The 19,782-nt window shown below is 40.6% G+C and overlaps 1 protein-coding gene across 2 annotated transcripts in view; it reads right to left on the reverse strand.

Moving 5' to 3' along the window:
* CLYBL (citramalyl-CoA lyase) overlaps positions 1–19,782 on the reverse strand; it is a 159,916-nt gene that overhangs the window by 15,806 nt on the left and 124,328 nt on the right. The window contains exons 3-6 of one of the 2 annotated variants that reach the window (XM_050713816.1): positions 10,912–11,100; positions 7,363–7,464; positions 5,491–5,584; positions 3,988–4,134 (exon numbers count right to left, since the gene is read on the reverse strand). In XM_050713816.1, coding sequence (XP_050569773.1) covers positions 3,988–4,134; positions 5,491–5,584; positions 7,363–7,464; positions 10,912–11,100 — 532 coding nt within the window. Of the gene's footprint in view, positions 1–3,966; positions 4,135–5,490; positions 5,585–7,362; positions 7,465–10,911; positions 11,101–19,782 lie in introns of both variants that reach the window. The other variant, XM_035557127.2, reaches the window with a different exon arrangement.

Here is a 19,782-nt window from a genome sequence, read left to right on the forward strand (position 1 = left end):
GCCCATAAGTGCCCATGGGGTGCAGCAGAGCCCGGCGAGGTTTCCTGCATGGTAGGGGATGGTTTGGGATGTACTTGTTGGGAGTAAGCTAGAAACAGGCACACTGCTACGTGTAATAGGTCTCACGCCTCGCCACACATCTGTGCCTATTTTAAACGACAGAGAGACTGGGGGAAAAAAAATCGGTCACTGGGATTACTTTTATCGGACTGCACCAGCTCTCGGAGATAAATGTGCATTACGACAGAGTTTGTGAGCGCAGGAGCACGATCCGCTTGTTTTTGGTAAACAAATAGTAGTGTTTAATGCTGCTGCATTTCTTTAAAAAAGCCACAGATAGTTCCATTTTGTTTTAGTCCCCATTAAGCAATTGTTAGTTTATGATCTTCAGGGCACCCAGATATTCTGTTTGCAATTTCAATGCGGAAACTACTTAAAAATAGTTTTAAAATAGCAAAAAAATTAAAACTCCGTAAGATCTGTAGTTTTTGAAAGAAATTACATTCAGACAAATTCCCTTAACTAATATGTTTTCCATTAATTCCAATCAAAGGTATTTTAGTCAATTTTATTAAATGTGACCATTAATAAGCTTACGATGCTCCTAATTCTTAATATGACCTATTCTAAACTAATTCTAAAATTGAAGTGTGCACAAATAATTTGCACAAATAATTCCTGCAAAACCCTGTAAAGCCTAACCTTCTGGGAAAAATAAAGAATATTTTAAAATTATACTTAAACTCAATCTCTAATTATGACAAAAATAAAAATATGCATATACGATTTTTTAAAGTGTAAAACATTTCTGTAAAAAGATTTTCTTTTGATACAAGTATCTGTAGCTGGAAACTACACTTTGTATCGTTAAACATTACCAAACAATTTACAGAGTATAAAATCAAACCTTTGATTTACGGCACTCAGTTGATTTTTGTCACAGATTATGTATCCAAATAACTGTATAATAGACGTAATGCCATGCAGGAATGAAGCAAATATTTTAAGCGGAATTGTTGTTATTGACAAGTTACTGAGAGAGTGCAAAATTGGAAGACATTAAAATTTATGACCATGAAATCCTTTTTACAGTACCACTTGATATATCGTGCTTTAAGTCAATACCTGTCAAGTCTTTTAGGTAACTGTATGACGGTGTCATTTTAGTCTTCTACAAAAGACTGCAAAAGAGAGGAAACCTATGCTGTTTCGTATTTATATCTGGCTTCTCAGCATGTAGCACAGGACTTTCTATAATGACAAAGTCAGCTGTTGAAGCTTATCGCAAGGTTTCCTAAATTTTTTACATAAATTTTCCTAAATCTGAAGACCATTTACACAGGCTGCACACTGACTTTTAAGTCCACAGTTTAAGGCATTATAAAATGTCTTGCCAGGTATGCGTGTGTGTGTGTGCGTGTGTACATGTATATAAATATACATACAGAAGATGAATTACTTTGGCTAAATTACATTTGAAAACATTCAATTTTATGCAAACACACTCACCGAAAAAAAACCAGACTGTTCGAAAGATAGCTGGAAAAGAAAACTCAACACTGACAGAGTAACCAAATAGATGGTAAATTCTTGGTTACATTATTTAGCTTGTTTCAACATCAGCAAACAGACTTGATTACCTTAAAGACGATTTTATTGGTCTAAGTCCAAATACAAGAAAATCTAAGGACATGTAACTTTGCTGAATACTATGGAGTTTATTATTAGTTTTGAGGGTGGTGGATTTGTCCCTACGCATGCAAGTGTGCGTTTTGCCAGTTAACAGGGCCAGCCTTAGCTCATCTTAGTCCTGTTGATTTCAGTAATTTTGATTAAATGTGAAAAAGTAGCAAGATGTGATCTTAAATATTTTAAAACAACAAGAATCGTGTGTTTACAACTTGTTGTTAAGGCAAAATTTCAGGATTTTAATATCACATTATCAGACAACTGTCGGTGACAAATAGGATCTATTTTATAGAAGGACATGGATTAAACTAAGGCCCATTCATAAATTTCTGTGATGAATATTAAATTGTAAATATTAAAATGTTTCATTTATATAGTTTTGGAACTAAATTTTTTTCCTTTTAGTTTTGAAATGGCATTTTATTTTAACTAAACCAAGAAAAAAGGAAAGATTAAGTAAACTGAAAGCAAAAAAAAAAAAAAAAGAACAAGTGAAACATTTTGAATAGTCCTTTGGATAGACTAATATGAAAAACTCTGTTTTGTTTTGACTTGAACAGATTTTTTTTTTTGTAATTTTTTTTTTTTTTTTGCCACCAAATCAGAAAACTCGATGCTGACCCACCTCTAATTATGACTGGAGCGTTTGTCAGGCTGCTTGCTGCATTTCTGAGATGTGTTGATTACGGTTGCGGGGAGGCAGAAGGCAAAGAGCTGTGAGTTTGTGTTAATGCAGTTGGTAGCTTTTACACATTTTTACTTCCCGTACAGGCGTACAGAAAGGCAAGACATCTTTACCATCAAGTTAGAAATGAACTTGATGCCCTAAATTGCCACGTGACCTTTTTATTTGTCTCCTACCTGGGCCCTATCCTGACGTGAAACAACTTCCTACAGAAAGTCAGTGGAGTCTGAAACACCATCGATGCTGTTTATGCTTTGCATTTCTGAATTTTCCAAACTGTCAGCCTGAGCAAAATATTTAAATGCACATTAAGCATTCAAAAATAGTGCTCTCAAAGGTGCTGGGCATCTGCAACTCCATCTTCTGTCAACAGGAGGTTCAGATGCTTCAATTTTTCAAAAATCAAGCCCTTCCTTAAGCTTGAAAATATTGGTCTTGATTACGTAGCCATCAGCAGGTGCTACCATTCAGGAGCTCCATTATTTCCCCCACTTCAATAGCAGACGAATCAAGGGTGGAAGTCCACACGGACAGAGATAATGTTCTGTAGCTGTGAGGAGCTCCCAGTTCTGCCTCTGAAACGAGATCTGCTTTTGCAACTGCTGAAGCTCAGCAGACGGGAATGCAGAGTTTGTGCTGAAGAGAATCGATGGCTATTCTTTTACTGCCAGGTCCAGATCACTTAAAAGAACACTTGCTGTATTTGATTAGTTTACTGCTTTAAGATATCATATGCCATTAGTTGTAAAAATACAGTTTGCTAGACCACATCATCAGGACCTATTCCTTTGCTAACAAAAACCGAGCGGCCATATGATTACTGTACATACATCCCGAACGACGGTCAGAGACAAATAATGTAAAACGTCAGTGCTGCATCCCAGAATTCTATAATGCATGTGTCAAATGGCTGATTTCTATTGCAAAAACACAATCTTTGGTGGCTGCACTGTCCCACCAGGGTGTCCGAGTGATCTGGTACACCAATCACAGGGTAACAGTCCGCATTACAGGGCTCTGTTGCAAGGAGCCTGCTGGTCTTGCTGTCTGCCAATACCCGTAGGTGTCACCAGCACTTACTGGGAGGGGAGCCAGGAGATGAAAAACAAATCAAAGAAAATAATAAGAAAATAACTTTCCTGTAGCAATTAGTGTGCAAGGTTTGCTTAACAACTCCTTCACCTAAAAAGTACTTTTTAGCAACTGCTGTTTAAAAAATATGCAAAAGCGATCCAAATATTTTAAAAAGTGACTGAAGAGTGGCTGTTGCAAAGTACAGTATCACATCTCCCATGCTCAGTGATGGGAGAAATCATATCCTGCACATTTCCTGCCCCAACTTCTCTTCAAAACACAACCACACGCTTCAAGGGATGTAAGCTTTAAAAAGCAGCCTGTGACTTTTCAGGCAAAATTTCCAGGCACAATGTTACAGATGCTAATAAATGTAGGTGAGCTTGAGATTATTTAGTTTTTCAATAACTGGCCTGAAATAAAAAAGCAACTTATTTGTCAAAGTAACAGTAAGCGCAGCAATCTGCTTAAATTGAAGAATACAGGCATTATTTTGCAACATCGGCAGAAGCCCATACCAGTGAAACCCATCGAGGCACCTTCTCTTGACTGCCTGCGGAGTCCGTCTTCATCTCGGAAATCGATGTAAACAAGGTCTATTGCTTGGAGGCCAAATGCCTTTGCTGTGACTATTATCTTTTGCCTGGCATATAGAATATCATGAGTTTCCTTACTGCTAGTTGCACCTATGAGAAGAATGAAAACAAACAGACAAAAAAAGATGACGAGAGTGCTTTAAACCTTTCTATCTTATATATTTCCTACTTTAAAAAAAAAAAGGAAAAAGAGAGAAAGAGAGAAAGAAAGAAAGAAAGAAAGAAAGAAAGAGAAAGGAAAAGAAAAAGAAAAAGAAAAGAAGTTTGAGATTTCATTTAACTGATTTAGAAAACAAAGTGGGATGCAAGGCTGTAATATCAAAATGATACTCTTGGGAAAAAAAATAAGCTGCTTTAGCAAAAGAAATAAATCTCTCTTTCTACACTAGCTTATAAAATTCAGATTTTGATTCATTTCAAATCAGAAGTTGTAAGGCCGAAGTCAATGGAAGTTCTGGCTGGTAAGGACAGTTGAGTTGGGACTAACATGCAGTAATTATCTGATTGTATTATTGTATGTGCAGCGAGAAGCATTACAGCACGAGAAGCCTTATACAAATCGACATACTGGCTACAACTAAATGGTTAAAAAATTCACACTGAGAGCAGAATTGCACTTTCCTTGGTTGTGATTCTTGTCACAACGGATGTCCTAAGCTGAATATTTAAGCTTTAGTATTTGGATGAAAAATGATAGTAGACGACTTCTGAGAAGAACCAAAAGTATTCACAAGACTTCATGTGTTCGCAGTGCACCAGCTAAGCAGCATTCTCACATGAAGGCTGGTGTGAAAAAATAATAATATGTTCCCTTTCCTTAGGGTCACTATTTAGACACAGATTTCCAATTTGTAAGGAATAATTTAACAAATCAATGCTAATTTTTTACATTAACATATTTATTTTTAATTTAAACGTCAGTAACTCTGAACTATTATCTTTAAACTAAATCAGATTAATAAGGAGATAAGTGGCTTTGCATAAAAATGATTCTGAAATACTTTTCATTTTTGAGGAAGATGAATAATGTTTTCACATGAATATATGTTAGAGATTGCTGTATTGACATAAAACATGTTTAAATTTATCATTGTAAAATGTGACAGGAGAGTATTTGTGGAAGATGTCAAAGTTTTTATGAGCACTATATTTTTAAATAATTTCAGGGACTCAATTCTTTTTTTTTTTCCCATTAATTTTTGCTACTGCATGGCAAGAAGCGTAAGAAAGTGTCAGTGCCCTGTAATACACAGGAACCACGTTTTAATTTCCCAGTCATACATCCCACATTGAAAAAAATAAAGAAAAAAGGGAAAATGTAAAATGCAGAATCAAGTGTTATCATCACTTTACTTATTACTGTCGGTAAAGCAATGGGGATAAATCACATCGGGCTTCTCCAATGCAAATGCCATTAACCGTTATAGTAAACAGACAGGTAAAAACCTATGCTGGCACGGAAATCCTCTCCTCCAAAGACGACTGCGTCCAAATGAAAGCCAACCTGGGATCCTGCTCTCAATGCTTCTTCACAGACAGCCTTCAAATGAGAGCATATCATTAATTTCTACAGAAATGCAGGAGGCAGAGAGACTAAGAGGATATTACATCAACTCAGTACTACCAAAATCTAGCAATCCTTCAGCTAAAATTGCTCCTATTAAGCAAAGCCGTTGTAGGTACTCGGCTGCGCACAATGCTTTAAAATGACTCAGCAAAACAGCAAACGTTATCTTGCCCTGAGCACCGATATGCTTGCGCTGTGGAAATGCAGGACATCATAGCAGATTCCCTGCCTCTTGGCCAGAGCTTACCATAATGCCCTTGGTATTACCGCAATTGGTGTCTCAGACATTTATGCAACAATATAGGACAAAACCCTCCCCAAATGCTGCTTAAAAGCAAACAAAAAAGTATTAACTTTGAGTGGTTTGACATGTAGCATCCCTGCCTAAGGAAAAAAGAAAGAAGGATCAGAATCTCTGTTATTACATTAATAATTTGAATGATTGAAAATGATGGTGGATACCTGATTGGATAAATTACCAATTTAAAGCCCTCTGCAACATCTAACTAAAAAGTAGCTGTGGAGGTTAAAAATGCAACAAGTACTGCAGAATATAATTAAAGTAAAAGCAAGCAGAATTTTGGTACTGCAGCTTTATATAAAGATGTGCATTTCCAGAATATTACTATTTTATATTGATGTTTGTAATATTAATATTTGTTAAGGAAAAGGTATGCAGAAAGGGGCAGATGTAATTACAAACTCTGCTAGTGGGTGTTCTTACATGGCAGCCGGTGGGGCACAAAATTATTATTAAGCAGAATGCTTTAAAAGGCAACTCCGCTGCCAACATCAAGGACTGCAGCATTAAAAAAATCCCCTATAAAATACTGTAAGTGAATAAAAACCCCAGCCAGTTGCAAAGGCGAGTTAATTCTGCGTATGCGCCCCGAACGGGAGTGTGCCTGTCTGGTGATGCTTTATTACGTGTGGGGAGGTACGTGGCTGCGCCAAACCAGCAGGCTGGGGCTGCTGGCAGCTCTCGAGCTGCTTCTGCCCCGCGTGTCCTCAGCTGGCCCCAAACCTTCCCCATCAAGCTCTGGGGGGAGCCCCCCATCCCTCGTGAGTGTGGGGGCTCTGCCACTTTGTCACCGTGCTGCCTGTCCTTTCTGAAAAACCTGGGCTGGGTATGAAAGGCTGGGGGGTAATCCGTGTTAAAAAGCACCACAAAAATAAGGCTTGGTTTAAAATTACTCTTCGGATATTTGATATTTTTAAAGTTAATTGTACCTCTAACCTCAGCGTTAAACACCCCATCACACACACAAAAAGCCGTAACGTGAAATTTGGTTGAAGTGTTGTCAGTAGAAAACATTATAAAGATACCGCTTTAGCAGTAGTGAAATGAGGATCGTTCTTTTTTCTAATTAAATGTTATATCAAAGTAAAGTTCGACAGCTACTAAGTAGTCTTTTATTGCAACAGTGTGAGTACTGCAGTCCTTCAGAGAAGCAAGTTTCCGCTCTAAGTCTGTTAAAAATGCTGATAGTAATGCTGAGGGGTTTCGTTAGTCGGCATGGACTATCTGGAACTGTTCTTCCACCGAAATATTTTGGATTTACGAAGGCCTTTGCAGTACAAACATGAGAGTTAAGCATACGGGTGTTTTAGGGGACTGAAAAATATGTTCAGTATTTTTTTAACCTCTCTTCCTTCAAGAAATCATGCCAGGAGTATGGAGGGCTCTGCTTAACCCAGGTGGCTGAGGGGGGCAAAATACGAACGCTTCAACCGCATCCAGACCTGCTTACCTTAAAATTGAGCAACCCCACTGCAGTTTCCACAAAAGGGATAAAATTCATTGGTTCTACAAGTGTTCGGCCTTTCAAGTGGTGCACGAATCTGTCTGCGAACTGAAACTAGACAGCATGAGGCACACGAGAAAAAAGTACACACACGCACATGCAGCACTTTAAATCTTGCACCTGGCTGCAACACCCCCCCCCAAAAAAAAAAACACAAAACAAACAAAACAAAACAAAATAAAAAACCAGACACACACACAAAAAAACCACAAAACTCATAACTAAAAAAAAGGCAGAAAGCTCTGGTGCAGGCCTGTGGCTGCGCACCTCAAGGTTTCAGGGCTCACTTGTGGACGGTGGGTGCGTGCCCCTGGCCCAGGCTGCGCTGGGTGCCCGACCTCTGCGCCCATCTTGCCTTGGGTCAGGCACCAGTACCGGTACTGGTACCAGTACAGGCACCAGCACCAGCACTGCCACAGCGCGCTGCCGCCCAGGCATCCGCGTTACTCGTTACGGCACCGCTACCCTTTGTTCAGTAGGCTTTTCTTCATAATTTTTAGCTTACCTAGGAAGGCCTCAAAAAGGAAGTTCAATTCTTTGAAGACCAAAGCTTTCCAATTTTTTCCATGAGACCAGTTCACAGCTAGCTCTGAGCTGCCAGTGGGGTAGCCCAAATTCCAAAATCTATCATCTGGAAACATACAAAAGCTCTCGCACAGATTTTTCCCCTTTCAAAAGGGGGAAAAAAAAGGGGAAAAAAAAAACCCTCAGCCCTATATTGTAAATCTATTATGTCGGTCTAGATCTAGCAATTTGTGTGGATATAAACACATTGCAGGTATGGCAAAAATATTGTTGTAAATAAAGACAAAAATAACATATGCATATATTTTAAATTTAAGGAATAGTCGACTATTAATGGATATCAAAGGAAAGGGAATTTTAATCATCTCTCCATTCAGTCTCAGTTGGGTAAATCATATCTAAGAGATTTGCATAAATATAAACCATCAAAGACTTTTCATCTTCAAAGGGGGTTTCAAGACCCTATAAGCTTTGTACTGTAATCATCGCAGGTCACAACCCTGCAGGAATAAGGCTGCTATGGCAACATAAAAAACTAATGCTTAAGGCTTAGCATAATATTCTGACTAATAGAAAGGAAACTCATTTTAAAAGCTGGCAGCCTATTTACCAGAAGCTGGATTAGAGGTGTTATTTCCCCTTTTAGCTTCCCCCCACCGCCCCTCCCCAAAAGAAGGAAAATCTAATCACCGAGATCTTTAAAAAGCTTTCGAGCAATTTGCAGTAACTTTACAATTAGGCCAAAATAAATCACAGCTTTCTCCGACGAAGAATTCTGCCCTTCCCGTCCCTGCTTTGCATCACCACCGGGGCCCTCTCTGCAACTTTTCCTTGGAGAAGAGAATTCCACCCAAAAATGTGCTAGCAAGAAAAAATCAGTGCAATTCACACGTGCAAGTGTATGGTCCAGCAGGTACCGTGGCAGCACAACACAGTAAACTTTATACAGGCAAACACAGAAAATGAGGTAATAAAATTACATCAGGGTATATTCTAAAGACTCCTAGCTGTTTTTTATTTTTTTCAGTGAAAAAAAGTAAAAAAGTGCTACTGCATTTATATTTTAGGTGCAAGTTAAAACAGCGGAGCTCTTCTTTTATTTTAAAATATTTTAAAAGTCACACTCCTGAGATTTTTGATGACTTTTGGTTTTTTTTGCAGGTAAACAAAAAATAAAGTTTAATTAAACATTGTCTCCCTTCCTCTTCCTTTTAAAAATTTGCAATAAGCACCGCTACAAAAGGTAACTAGTGGAGAAGTTTCAATTAATTTTTTTCAAAAGGAGACGATTAAATGTTTCCGGCCTGGTAAAGTGTTCATTTCAGGGAGAAGGGGGGAAAGAAGAAGGCGGAGGGAAGAAAACAAAGCTCGGGGAGGGGATGAAGTAGCAGGCCCCCGCAATTCTTTCAGTTCCCGTGCACACCCAATAGTGTGTTGGGAAGAATGCACACTGTTCGGGATTTGTGGGAGAATTGTCCCGCCACAAAGGAGGGAGAGTTACGCTTGTTATAGTCCAATAAGCCATGCCAGTCAAACAAGTACCCACACTAGGGACAAAAGGAGAGCAAGAGATTCTCACACAAAAGAAAACAAGTAAGCCCATCTTTTAGTTGTGCATCAGCCTCCAGGTTTTATGCTCCGCATAAATAAAAATGAGGGGGGAAAAATAAACAGCTTCTCTTAGGCTGGGAGCCTGGAAAAAAAAAGCAGGCAGGAGCGAAGCCGCGGGATTTCTGAAACGAGCCAGCGTCATTAAGCGGAGCACGCTCTTTGTGCTCGAGGGCTCGGCCGGGCGGGAGGGGAGCATGGTGCCGACAGCAGGCATTGAGACAGCGGCAACGACGGCCGGCCCTGAGCCCCGAGGAGGGCTGGAAGGGGCCGGGGGACCCAGGGGTCCCACCTTCACCCTGGCCCAGAGCCCACTTTGTGGCAGCGAGTGCCCTGCCATTTCGAGGGCCCTGCCATTTCGAGGGCCCTGCCATTTTGGCAGCGTGAATTTTCACGTGTGACGAGCTACGCCCGAGGCTCACAGGGCTGGTTGAATCAAAAGTTGGGCCACGGGGACACTGCTGATGGCGAGGCTGACATGTTTGCTCGGGGTGCCATCGTGTATTGACTTCAGAGTGCAACAGGGGCTCAGTACCCGTGAAGAGGCCCTGACACATCTCACGGCCTGCCAGCATGGCCAGCCTTCCGGCTGCTCGGCCAGCGCCTCGCAAAAACAGCAGGCCCATGCACGCAATGTTGCTCCTTTACGGGCACTGTGCAGAAATAATGGCATACCCAAACAAATGTCCCCCTTCTTGACAATTAAAACAATTACAGCGTAATTAGGCCTATTTCAAAGTTTTCTTAAGTAATTTGACATGCCAGCCATTTACATTTCAGGTTTTTATTGGCTGAAAAGTCAGTCATGAAACACAAACACACCTGTCAGCAATTAAAAAGGAAGAAATAGAGAACTGCTCAGGAAATAATATCTGTGCTAATTAAAAACACTAGTTAAAAGCTTCCTGTTTGTTCCTCCAGTTGCCCCAAGGAGTGACCTTCCCCCCCCAGCCCACTTTTTCACATGTTGCTAACATGTTTTCCCCATCTCCCGCTTACCAGGCATGTGGCTAAGGCACACGGCCGCAGACAAGCATTTTGCGTGGCAGAATATCTAGACAAGAGTCAAGACACCAATGCAGCCATTTTTGATAATATACTCTCTCATCAATATTGACTCCTCATTGACTGCAGGAGAAATAAACCCCATGTTCTTTGCAAAGGCAAGATGCTCCACATACACTTTTTGTTATAGCACGTCTCACACACATTTAAACAGATGCATTTCCCAGTTACCTTACCCAAGCAACAACATTACATGGTATTTGAGTCACATCAGAGTCCTCCTCTACACTTGGCTGAACTCGGCCCAACAGCTTCAGTCAAAAGCTACTACATTTTTGGTACACAGATATTACTCACCCATCTTATTTCTTCGACATTTTCAACCTTTGGCAGCATCATGCTTGAAGGAAGGGTCTTGGACTGCAAAAGCGTCTCTAGATCTTCCTCTGCAAGGCCACTGGACACGGAGTTTATCCTAACGCACTTCTCAGCATGGCCGAAGTCAAACTCTTCAAGTGTTTTCACAACTGTCAGTCTTGCTTCTCTCTGCAGTAAATATATATATATTTAAAGGCACCAAAAAAAAAAAAAGCAGCTTATTTTCTATCAACGGAAAAGCATGCTGAGCAGAAAGCTTGTAGAAGCGATGTGGAGAAACAGCTAGACAGCCAGTATATTTCTGTCCCCAACATGTCTGTCACTTCTGCTCTTTTATTAAAGCAGTCATCACCAGCACCTCGCAATTCTGCTTTTCTCATTTCTTTATAACTAGCAAATAAAGTTTTCATGTCTAAATATTTCTCCACCACCACTTGTAGAAAACATGACTTTTGTGTCCACTGTTACTGAACATGTCTAACAAATACAAATCTGTATACTAACCATAATGTGTTGCGCTGTCTGTACTCACAAAAATGGAATGTTAATATATTTGCATAAAGCAATTCATTTTTGTAATTCATCTTCATATTGCCTATGCTCAAATAGCATGGATGTCATTCCGTATAGATGTACATCTACTTCTTTGGCTTTGCTACATAAATTTTCCTTTTCTACATGTATACAGAGCATATTAAAGCTCACAATAGCGTTCACAACTTGTCTGTGAAAATAACGCCAAAATAATTTGTAGATTTTCATGAACCATGTAAAAAGATATTCTCCTGCTGGCACAAAATAAAATCTCCAAAGATGCTTGCCATGGCCACTCCCTATTTTTTATGAATATGAATTTGAAAGTCTGTTGAATATTTGATTTGCATTAAGAATACCTGGGTGCTTTTCTGAAATGCAACACTTTTACTGGCCTCAAAAAGAGGAGGGGCAGGGGCAGGAGAGCACTTGGGCTCCCCACTTCCTGCCCATTTCAGTTTCAGCAACAAATTCCTCCCACTTGCCAACAGCCCCTAACAAATTCTCATTGTCAAAATGAACGCTTATCAAAAGTAATTTCATTTGTGAAGAGCTTTTATGATCCTAATAAAACTTTAAAGCTCCTGAGTCGCAAATGTTAAGAAACAACTTTAACAATATGCAGTTGCTGGAGAGGGATTCTTTGCAAGAAAACAGGCAAACTCGGAGGGGAAAAAAATCATCAAAGTTAATACCCAGGCTAATACGAATCAGTGAGACAGCACATGATGGTAGAGTTAAACCAGACCGCTACAGATCTGTGCCTGCGGAGGGGCCAAAGAGGTTTCCAGAGGTGGTGGAAGCGAGGCAGTGGAAGGAACGGTGGTGTGTGGGTGTCGGGTCAGGGACCAGTGTCAGCCCGCCCCAGGCTCGGGGGGCTTGGGCTGTCCACAGCAAGGGTGCAGGGAGGCAATGGCAAGCACTGCTCTAACTGGGTAAAGGAAAGGAATAAAGTCAATGAAATCTTCAGCTTGGGGCTGCTCTTCATGCTTCTCCAAAGGTTTGGCCCTCAATCGGAGAGACGCAAACAGCACATGCATGTACGCATCCCCGTGCTGCCATAAAGGGTTGTGTTTGGAGGTAATTTCTGTAAAATACAGCCCAAAATGTCATAACTGCTGTGAGTGGGCCATCAGGAAATACGTGCAAAGATGCCTGCAGTTCACTGCAACCAGGTGCAGCTCATCCGAATGTCGTGAACCGGCATGATGCCGTTGCTGCTTAGCACAAGTCCACCTCCTTGTCCTTCTCAGGTCAGCGGTGGCTGGTTCGTAGGCTGGGCCAAAAGTTTCTGGATGTGCTGTGGAGTGGTGGCTGAAGCACACTCTCCAAACCAATTTATGCTTTTAATTAAAGCCAGATTATCACCGTTTCAGCACACACTGATCCAATTTGCAAAATAAAGATCTCCCAAAATTATCCACTGAGGCAGCATCCAATTCCAACTGAAGGCACATCTCTAGAAAACTTGCAGTCTAATTCATTATGATTTTTTCAGATTATAATAATGAGCAGTAGACCATCTCATTAGCTATTTTTCTCCTCAGGCTGCAAACTCCCTTCCCAAAAAAGACAGATCGTGTCTTTCTAGGTATATTTCCATACAAAGCACTTATTAACAGGCTGTTGCTGTTATCAATTTACATAAACTAAATGTGCAGCCCTCTGGTACGTATCCCAAAAATAACCAACAACTTCACTGAATTTATACCAACCAACAAACATGGGGAGGGGGTTGTTGTTTTTTCCCATATTTTAATAGAAAATATGTTGCTATGTTAGTTAACACACCCATGCCATCTGTTGGGTTGAGAATTGATGCGGCTTCTTAGAGCCACTACATTTTAGATCTGTCTGCCTAGATACCCCAGGAACGGAAACGTCTCCTTTCCATGATGATAAACTATTTCTAGTCGCTATAGTTTTTGAATCAGGATTCAACTGATATTTTCTAATTGTGGGACAGGCTGATAGGACCAAAGTCAGACCACTCGAGGGGCCTGACTCTGTGCCTCCCCTTCCTACAATGGGGAATATCCAACTGATGTTAGTGGGGTATATCATGTCCCCACCCAGGCTTCCAGTAAAACATATCATGGGTTAAAAAAAAAAAATACTAAAACCTCTGACTAAATTAAAAATTTCCATGGATGAAAAGGAGATACCCTTTTGCCTCATTGTGCAATGAAACGTAGATGCTATTGTAATTGTAGGATGCACACGAAAGCCAAGATTTTAAACTAGTTAACCTACTTCAACACAGTAGTAGAGAGAAAAGCAGTAGTTGATACAATAACATTTTTGTTGTGGTAGGCACAAGAATAAATGTGTTTTCCAAACTGTGTGTAAGGTCCCTGATAAGACTGGTCAAATTTTTCAAGAACAGTAGAAGAAATAATTTACACCATTCTTCACCCTACATCATCGGGCAACACTCTGTCCTGAATGGATAAAGAAATAAACCTGACTGTTAAACAAATGGGTCCACCCCAGGACAGTTGGGAACTGTGGCACCCCATTAGGTGCTGCAGGGGTTGGGCTCTTTATCAAGCTGAACAAGGGAGGAAGATAACAGGACTTCTATGGGAAACAGTGATGCCATTAAATTACATTCCGTTATTATTTATCGTATGCTAACATTACTAAAAACTGCTAAATACGCTACTCATGCTGGAAAACCCATTGGGAACAAATATTGGTCAATGTGGCTCGTTTTGTATCTCATAGGAGGATGCAGGAAGATTTTCATTCCCGCGTGCAGCTACGCCAACTGGGGAAGACAGAAGCTTTGGTGATGCAGCATTGCAGACAAATCAACTGCCACCAGGACACACAGACACCAAAATTAAAGATGGGAATACGCGTGTAGCGGGCTCAATTGGCACCCATTAAACCTAATCACTACTCATCCTCACGAGTTGCTAGCTTTGAATTATCAAATCTGCAAAGAAAACAACATCCGTCCACTTTTACACTCCAGTGGAAGAGGTGGTCCCTCGCGGCGGGGCTGCGCAGTTTCGCCATCTGGAGAATAAATCGAGTGTGAAGTACAGTATAGTTTGGGACCAAGCTCCGTGGCGGCAGCCCAGCAGCGAGTTCATTAGTTCCAAACTTGCAGGGATTAGTGCAGTGTCGGGGCTACTGTTGGGTGGGAGCAGGCAGGCAGAGCGCAAGACTCGGGGAAGGAGGCGGCAGCGGAGAAGGAGCCCCTCGGGCATGCTAATGAAACAACGAAGTACAAGCACACCTAAATAGGTTCCTTAAGTTACAGCATCAGTATCTTCCCCCGGCATCCGAATCTGTACCTTTCCTTCTTTTTTATTTTTCTTTCTTTAAGTTACAGTCAACACACCGAAATTTCCACTCTGAGACAGAAGGGATGGCACAGGAGCGGAAGCTCAGCCACCCACTCACCACGGGCACGCGGTTAATAAAGAAATAATGAAACAAAGACATTCAGAATAATACAGTTTTTGGTACTGGAACAGCAGAGAAAAATTACATTTCCTTCTCTCTTTTCAAATCGGTAAGACACCCCACAAACCAGTTTTTGAGCATGGTGCTTCCCAGAACTGTCTGATTTTGAGGAGAGTGGGGAAGAGGCGTACACACACAAATATCCCTTCTTCCCCTTGAGTTGTATCTATTTCACTTCATGTTTCTTGCATGTTCTTACCCTTTTGTTTCTCAAGACCTCCAAGTCTTAATGTAAAGATAGTGGGTATACTCAAAGGTATGCGTATGTATGGACCTCATCCTGTTAACATCTTTTTGTAATAACTCTTCATATAGAAATGTAAATACATGATGCGCTACAATGGCAGTCCAGAATATATCATCCCCATGGCCATAATAAGTTTGCATGTCTCAAATGGCAGAGGAAAAATTAATTACTATAATCACAATTCAAGTTATTTTTTGTGACAGGTCTGACATGATAAAAACATACAATTATGTGTTAATGTTACTTCCCTGGAGTGGTTTGTTTACAGAGCTTGACATTGCCGAATCTTTTGTCACTTATATTAGTGCGTACACTACTAATGCATCTCTCAAACAGGATTCTGCAAAAGTGCACATATATACCCAGAAAGGATTTCTGGGCAAAATTGAGTTTTTGCAGGGGGAAATCCTGAAATATTTTACATTCTTAGTCTCCATCATGAATTTATGATGCCATACAGAATGATATTTCATTTAGTTTCAAATTCACAAATCAGTTTGGCAAGAGAAAATAAAAATTACATTTGTTTTTAAGGAAACAAAGAAAACAGTAAATGCAGAACAGAATGTTGCTGAGAACAGGAGGTACTTGATTCATAGCTGTTTGCTACTTTATATGTATTAGATACTTGTAAGAACAAATCTTTAAAATGGCAAATAGTTATTTCTAGTTAGTCTTGTTAGACTGAAAAAAATGTTGTAAAAATATGTACATTGCAAATCCTTCAGGAAGCTGTTATTGAATCACTTCTTATGGTACCTTCTAGACCAGAGTATTACTTGAGTTTTTAAAGACTTATGAAGTTTTAAAACACATTTTATTTTGGTTCAACAGGGAACACTCCAAAACCAACATGTAACCCTAAAGGAAACAAGGGTCAGAAGTGGGGAGGGGGAATAAGACCCCCATCGTGTGTGCCTGTATTTCCCCTCTGCAGTTTAGGCATACACGCATTTTAGCACGCTGCAAGGGTCTGATTTTTCTGCTACTCTTTCCTGAAATCTTTGAATTCTTTCTTTAAAAATTACTTGGTCTATTCAAGCCTTTTCTTTTTTGCACAATCCTTTTTCACTTTTCTGAAAGAGAGACCCTTCGTAACATAATGAGTCATCTAACTCTGTGCATCTCCAGCATCTGCTGCTTTTCTCTCTGCTCTGCTAATTGTCTTTACATGCAGTACATGGTCTATCAACACTGAAATGAAGCAAACTACTTCAGCAGCCAGTGTTAGAAACCAAGCTGCAATTTAATTATGATCTGCTGAGGAATATTAACTCCTTTCCCTGTTTTCCTAGAAGTTTTATTTAAGGTCTAGGAACGCATCACTGCACCTATCACCAAAATTTCTCCTGTATTTTCTAGAGGACAAGATCACTTTAAGCTGTTTATGAATATCTGGGCGCTGCTTGCTGCCACGCACCCTTAGCAAGCCTCTCCCCTCCTCCCTCTACCAGCGTGGACAATGTGGATCCTTAAGATCCATCATCTGATGTCCAATGTCATCAGAGTTGGACAACTTCCACACGCGATGACTGGGCGATGGCTTGGCTCCAGATGCCAGGAAGGTGGCGAACCAGAGGACCAGACCCTGAGCTCCCCCCAGCCAGCAGCCCCGGACCCAGGGCTGGTGACTCCCCGTAGAGCTTTACAGATGCGAGCAGCGCATTTCTGCTGCGCCAGGGTATCCGGGATGCATACGTTAGTCCAAGAGCCAAATATTTTTACAAGTCGTGTCTAAGATATTTTTGGAGTTGCATGTATCTTGCAGAAATTTAACTAGAGGCTGCTAGAATGAATTGGCGCGTAGAAATACTCATGTAATCTGAGGGCTTAGCGTAAATCTGTTTGTAGTAAAAATAATACAGCATGCTGTGTCTGTATACATAGATACAGAGACAGACTTATACCTTAAGACTATGTGTACAGAGAAGGTTTTTTAATGACAGTACCATATACAACAGCTCCAATAAAAGAAAATTTTGTGCATGTACGTAGGCAGCTATTCTTCTGTCTGCCAACTTTCATAAACACTTTCAAAAGATATGTAAACAACCTTTCAATTAAGACAAATCAAGCTAACACTAATTTAAGCTGGCTGCAAGATGTAGTCTCTTTACTTTTTTCCCTGGCTTTCTGAGGATTCTTTTTGTTTTGTGACAGATTAGCATCACAAACGAAAATTCTTTAGAAGCATTAGTGTTAATTAGTCTTCCTGGACCGTCCGAATGAGCTATTGCATGATGAAATGAGACCACAAAATATCCAATCTGATGTAATCAATGAAAAAAAAGAGCTATGTGTTTCTTTCATCCAGCGTATGAACTTAATTGTATGTTATAGCTATTTTTTATTGAAAAATATTTTAGTTTAAGATGCATTTTCTTGGTAATAAATAATTGTGAAAAATGTTTACATTTAAGTGTCAATTTTTGTATTTTTATAAATGTATCTTTTTGCTAATGTTGATAACGAAATACAAAACTGTCCACCAAAAGTACGTGACTTTAGCAAATTATCAATTCCTGTTCAGCCGCTGATTTCAGGAGAGGTGATTCTAAGTGAGATATGCATCAAACATTTTGAAGATCAACAAATGTGCACCATCAGAAGTGTCATTTAATTATGGCTCCAATTATTTAATAAATTATTCTGAAAAAAAAAATAAGTCAAATAAGGCAAATATCAAAAAAGAAGAATGTTAAAGGCAAGCTAAGGGAAAATAAAAGCTTATCAGAAAGAAAACAACTGAGAGCTGGTACCCAGAGGAAGGTGGGGAAAAGTCTTCTAGATTAAAAAGTACTCCTCAAACTGTAAGATTATTCTTGAGCAGAAAGAAAGGAAGGCCAAAGTCTTATGCAAGCTTGGATAGAAAGAGCAAGCATCCATCCCAAGTTGCTCAGAGTCCCCTAGGAACATAGAAGGCATTAAGAAAAAATCAGGTAAACTGCATTATGGCTTCTCCATCCTTCCTCTTTTCTTGAAGAGACTTTAATGATCTGTCCACAGTCTCAATAAAAGGAGGGAGTTTAGAGGGAAAATTTGGAACACTTTTTTTTGATTTATGCAAATACTGATTAACAGCTCTTACCTCACTTATCTGCATTAGTAAGCTAAAAAGTTAGTATTTTTTATGTGATCAGAATCCTACAGAGCTCCTGAAGTCCAAGAGTTTACAGGTCATGACCACAGTAAAACCATGCTTCTGTAAAAAAACTGCGATCATTTTCAAATTCCATCTTAAAGTCGAAGGCTGTCACATTGTAGATGTGTGTCCATGCAATGCATTCAGCACAGGATTTATGACACCAACTGCTCTGCAGGTGTCATATGCTACGCAACACGCCCCCAGGAGGCCCTCCCACCAGGTGAGTTCTTGCACCATCTAAAAGAGAAGTCCTTCAACCACATTTCATGGGCAGCTTTTTAAAGCAGAGGTTACCTCATGCAGTCCTGCACTTCCTTGTGAGATCATGTGAATTGTCTCAATTTCTGTTTACGGACCCCCTGAGAAAATCGACACCATCAGGCAACTTAGCTCCCAATTCCACCTGAAGATCTTGGACCCCAACTGTCTGAAAGACAGAGCTACTCATTTATATCCATCCTCTCCTTTGGAGCAGCAAACCAATGTCGTTTCTCCAAACCAAAATGAAGGTGTGATTTCACAGATGGGTCTCTGCAGGGATCGTGCCCCAAAAGAAGTGTGGGCAGGACTGCACCAAGTTCAGCTCTCTGCTCAGTCCTGAGGCGGTGCTCCAGCGAGGCCTGCACACCTCCAACCACTCACATGTGCCACCTTATCATGCAAGACATATCCTCAGCTAAACAATAAAAAAATACCATGTTGATATGGCTCACTGCTCCTGCTACTTCAGCTGCTGGAATTGAGGAAAAAACACAGAATAGTGATTACACTGTAGGTCCCTCAAAGTCCCATCTTGCATCATGGAGTGATGCAGAGCCACGTGCCACCGCAGTCAGCCTGCTCTAGAGGGTTGTCCCTACGCAAGGTGGCCCCTCAGCCCCACCAGGCGAGGGCACCGGGGATCGCTCCTCGGACCAGGTGCATTTAGCATTGTAAAGTACCCCGTAATTGCAGTAGTTACTTCCATGGGAGAATAATGTTAGGAGAGCATGAACACAATTTTAGATGTCTTTAAGTTTAGAAGCTTGAAAGAAGTGGATGCCAGAAGCACTGAATAGAAAGCTCTCCATGGGGTTGTTCAACACAGGAAACTTTGATCTCACAAGCTTCGCACTAAATCGACACAACTCTTGCCTTCCCACAACGCAAACCTGTTTTATACACGTATTTCTCAGCCAGTACTTACCTTAACGAACACCCACCTCACGATCCTGGATTCTACCAGAGTTCCTTCCTCTTTCCCTACTAGAAGGGCTGCCTTCACTTGCACAGGTGTCCGCGGTGAGTCAAGGAGCCCCAGAATCCCACTCCGCCCCAAAGGCAGATTTTAGCACCTCCTGTAGGCAGCGTTTTCTCAGATGCTCCTAATGACGTGAGGAAGCCAGTTACAGCTTGCTGTTCGCTCTTGGCAGCGTCCCCAAAGGATGGGCAGCAGTACAAAAGCAAC

Source organism: Cygnus atratus, chromosome 1 (genome assembly GCF_013377495.2).
Source record: "Cygnus atratus isolate AKBS03 ecotype Queensland, Australia chromosome 1, CAtr_DNAZoo_HiC_assembly, whole genome shotgun sequence".
Classification (NCBI taxonomy): domain Eukaryota; kingdom Metazoa; phylum Chordata; class Aves; order Anseriformes; family Anatidae; genus Cygnus; species Cygnus atratus.